The sequence below is a fragment of the Myotis brandtii genome, unplaced genomic scaffold (genome assembly GCF_000412655.1).
Source record: "Myotis brandtii unplaced genomic scaffold, ASM41265v1 scaffold915, whole genome shotgun sequence".
NCBI lineage: Eukaryota > Metazoa > Chordata > Mammalia > Chiroptera > Vespertilionidae > Myotis > Myotis brandtii.
The window spans coordinates 2,916,644-2,919,995 of NW_005371769.1; the positions used below are offsets into that span (position 1 = coordinate 2,916,644).

Genomic DNA, 3,352 nt, shown 5'->3' on the forward strand with positions numbered 1-3,352 from the left:
ATATATATAAAAGCCTAAGCAACTGGAACGACCGGTTGCTATGACGCACACTGACCACCAGGGGCAGATGCTCAATGCAGGAGCAGACTCCTGGTGTTCAGTGCGCTCCCACAGCCAACCACCCCCAGCCGGCCAACCTCCTGGGGTCCCCCCCCACCAGCCGGCAGGCCCTGATCACTCGATTAGGGCCGGCTCCCAGGGTTGGAAAGGAGAATTGGGGATGGGTAGCGGTAGACATGGCCCCTTTCCCAGGTGGGCTAAGGGCTGGCTCCCTCCTCGGGGCCGGCAGCCAACCTCCCATGCCTCATCCCTCCTTCTGGCCAGCAGGCCCCGATCAGCATGCCACCCGCCCGCTGTGGTGGTGGCGCAGCAGTGAGGAAAGGAGGAGGGGGGGGAGGTGGGGTACTACACGGTGGCGGGCTGCCAATGATGACGGCAGTGGCCGCGTCCGGTGTCTGTTCCTTCCACACCCCGCCCGGCAACCATCGGGCCCTGATCGGCCTGGCCCCAATTGGACCTGATCACTGGCCAGGCCTATGGACCCCACCCATGCATGAATTTTGTGCACTGGGCCTCTAGGGTTAAATAAAATGGAATCATTTGGGGGTCTGGAACAGATTAATTCAATTTACCTTATTTCTAATGGGAAAAAATGATTCAGTGTTTGAACAAATGATTCAGTGCTTCTCGAACAGCCTTCTGGAATGCATTAAATTTGAGAATCGAGGTTCCACTGTAGTTCCTAAACTGAATAGTAGCATCATGGATGTTAACTTTATAACTTAAGTTACATATTCTCTAGTATGTTTAAAAAGTTTTATAATATAAAGGAGAAGGGAAATGCCAGTTTTTAACCATTTGAAAAATTTAACCTTATTTTCTTGAATTGCAGGACCATCTTTGGAAAGGGAACAACCAAGATCTAAAATGGTAAAACTTGCAAGTTTGTGTTCAAACATCCCTTTAAAATCATTTTTCTCTTTATCATGAAAAAAAATTCATGTGTCATCACATAATTTTATCCTTATCAGTCACTTGTTTCTCATAATTGTGTCAGTCTTTGCACCCTTACTTCCTACCTTCTGCCTTTTTAAACATGTTAGCCTGTTTTAGGTCTATTTTATTCTGTGGTGAAAGGTATTTTTGACATCTCTTTTTTTCTCTCTCTTTTTTACTTAAGTTAGGTAATATAAATCAGGCCTTTCAAACCTTTAATGACAGTGATAAAAAGGCAATAGAGAAGATATTTGGAATGGAAATGTAAAATCCAGTCTTTTTAAAATATATAACTGGAAGTTTGTGCTTCTTAATCTTTATCCCCTTTGTCCTTCCTTACCCCCTCCCGCTTTGGCAGCCATCAGTTTGCTCTGTATCTATGCGTTGATTTCTGTTTTGTTTTTGAGATTCTACATGTAATTGAAATTATACAGTATTTGTTTTTCTCTGAATTACTTTAGTTAACATGATATTCTCTAGGTTTTTTATCACTAAGTAATACTCTGGTGTATTCCAGTCTTTTTTGTAAAATTCTCCTGTCTTTTTAAAAATATTAATCTGAAATCTCTTTTATTTCTAGAAATATATTATAGCAAATAACTTGTGCTTCTTGTAACTCAAATATTGATATAATATTCAGGAATTTTTCTCCCCAAGACACCCAAGAAGAATATTACCAAAAAGGTAGATGAAACCATTCTAGATGGGAGAACCAGACTTCCACGAAGAGCAGCAAACACAAAAAAAAATTATAAAGATCTCTCAAATTCAGAATCAGAATGTGAACAAGAAGTTTCACACTCATTGAAAGAGAAATTGCTAGTAAAGGTAAATAGAAACAATTTAGATTAATAATTTCTAAAAGCCTTTTAAAATATTAAATATAGAATTTTTTTAAATGTCTAATGTATCTGTTCACTTCTTTTTAAGATTTAATCCTCTATATGAGAAAACATATAATTCTAAAAATTGATCCTTAGGCAATATAATGTTTGTAATAAGTTGTCATTAGTGTTACAAAACAGATGTTTTACTCTAGTAGAATTGTAACTTTAAGAATTTGTACTTCTCCTTGAATTAGAGAAGTAATTGATCTTTCCAAAATGCTTCAAGAAAGTACAGACTGATAGGAAACTATAGATCTTTCTCTTGATTGAAAGTAAAACTACTGGATCTGAGGTTCTTCTCATACACTATTTTCTCTCTGTCCATCCCTGACTTCTTCCTTAAATCTCATAATGTCACAGCCATTCCTACTCACTTGTGCTTGAAAGCTTTTAAATGAAGTTTTAAAAAATGGTGTTTAGCCCTGGCCGGTTTGGCTCAGTGGATAGAACGTCGGCTTGAGGACTAAAGGGTCCCGGGTTTGATTCCAGTCAAGGGCACATGCCCGGGTTGTGGGCTCAGTCCCCAATGGGGGGCGTTCAGGAGATAGCCAATCAATTATTCTCTCTCATCATTGATGTTTCTGTCTCTCCCTCTCCTTTCCTCTCTGAAATCAATAAAAATATATATTTTTAAAAATGTTGTTTATAATGTGCCAGGTACTATTTTAAGTGCAGAAAGTCCTCAACTTACAATGGTTCAACTTATAATTTTTTACTTTACACTGGTGTGAAACTAGTAGAAACCATTCTTCAGGTTTTGAAGTTTTATCTTTGCCCAGACTAGCAATTTGTGGCCAGGGGCAGCAAGCCACAGCTCCCAGTCAGGCACACCATTGCCAGGGTCAACAAACAACACTGAAGTGCACTGTGTTGCCATGGTTTTTTTGTATAATGTGTTCTGAGCACAGTTAAGTAGATGAGACTAATGAAGTTCAGTAGTTAGATGTAGTAAGTGCATTTTTTACAACCATATTTTCAACTTATAGTGGGTTTATGGGGACATACCCCACTGTAAATTGAGGAACATCTATATGTACTTTGTAAATTTGACTTCTTAAAATCCCATAAGTACTATAGGTGACTAGTACTATTATTATCTTTAATATGTATTTTTTATTGTTGATAGTATTAGAGATGTTTCCCCTTCCCCCCGCCTTCCTCTCAGCCCCTACCCATGCCCCAGGTCTTCACTACCCTATGCCCATGTCCATGGGCTATACATATAACTATATAAGTTCTTTGGTTTATCTCTTCTCATCTCCCCAACCCCACATCAAGGTATGTCAGTCTGTTCCATGTCTCCATGCCTCAGGTCCTATTTTGTTGATCAATTCATTTTGTTCATTAGATTCCACAAATAAGTGAGATCATGTGATACTTGTCTTTCTCTGACTGGCTTATTTCAATTAGCATAATATTCTCCAGGTTCATCCATGCTGTCCCAAAGGGTAAGAGATCCCTCTTTTTTT

At 39.2% G+C, this 3,352-nt stretch overlaps 1 protein-coding gene across 1 annotated transcript in view; it reads left to right on the forward strand.

The window, feature by feature from the left end:
• Window positions 1–3,352, forward strand: part of LOC102241128 (synaptonemal complex protein 2) — a 45,479-nt gene that overhangs the window by 22,203 nt on the left and 19,924 nt on the right. Inside the window, 2 exon segments of the mRNA XM_014532779.1 lie at window positions 893–930; window positions 1,654–1,824. Coding sequence (XP_014388265.1) covers window positions 893–930; window positions 1,654–1,824 — 209 coding nt within the window.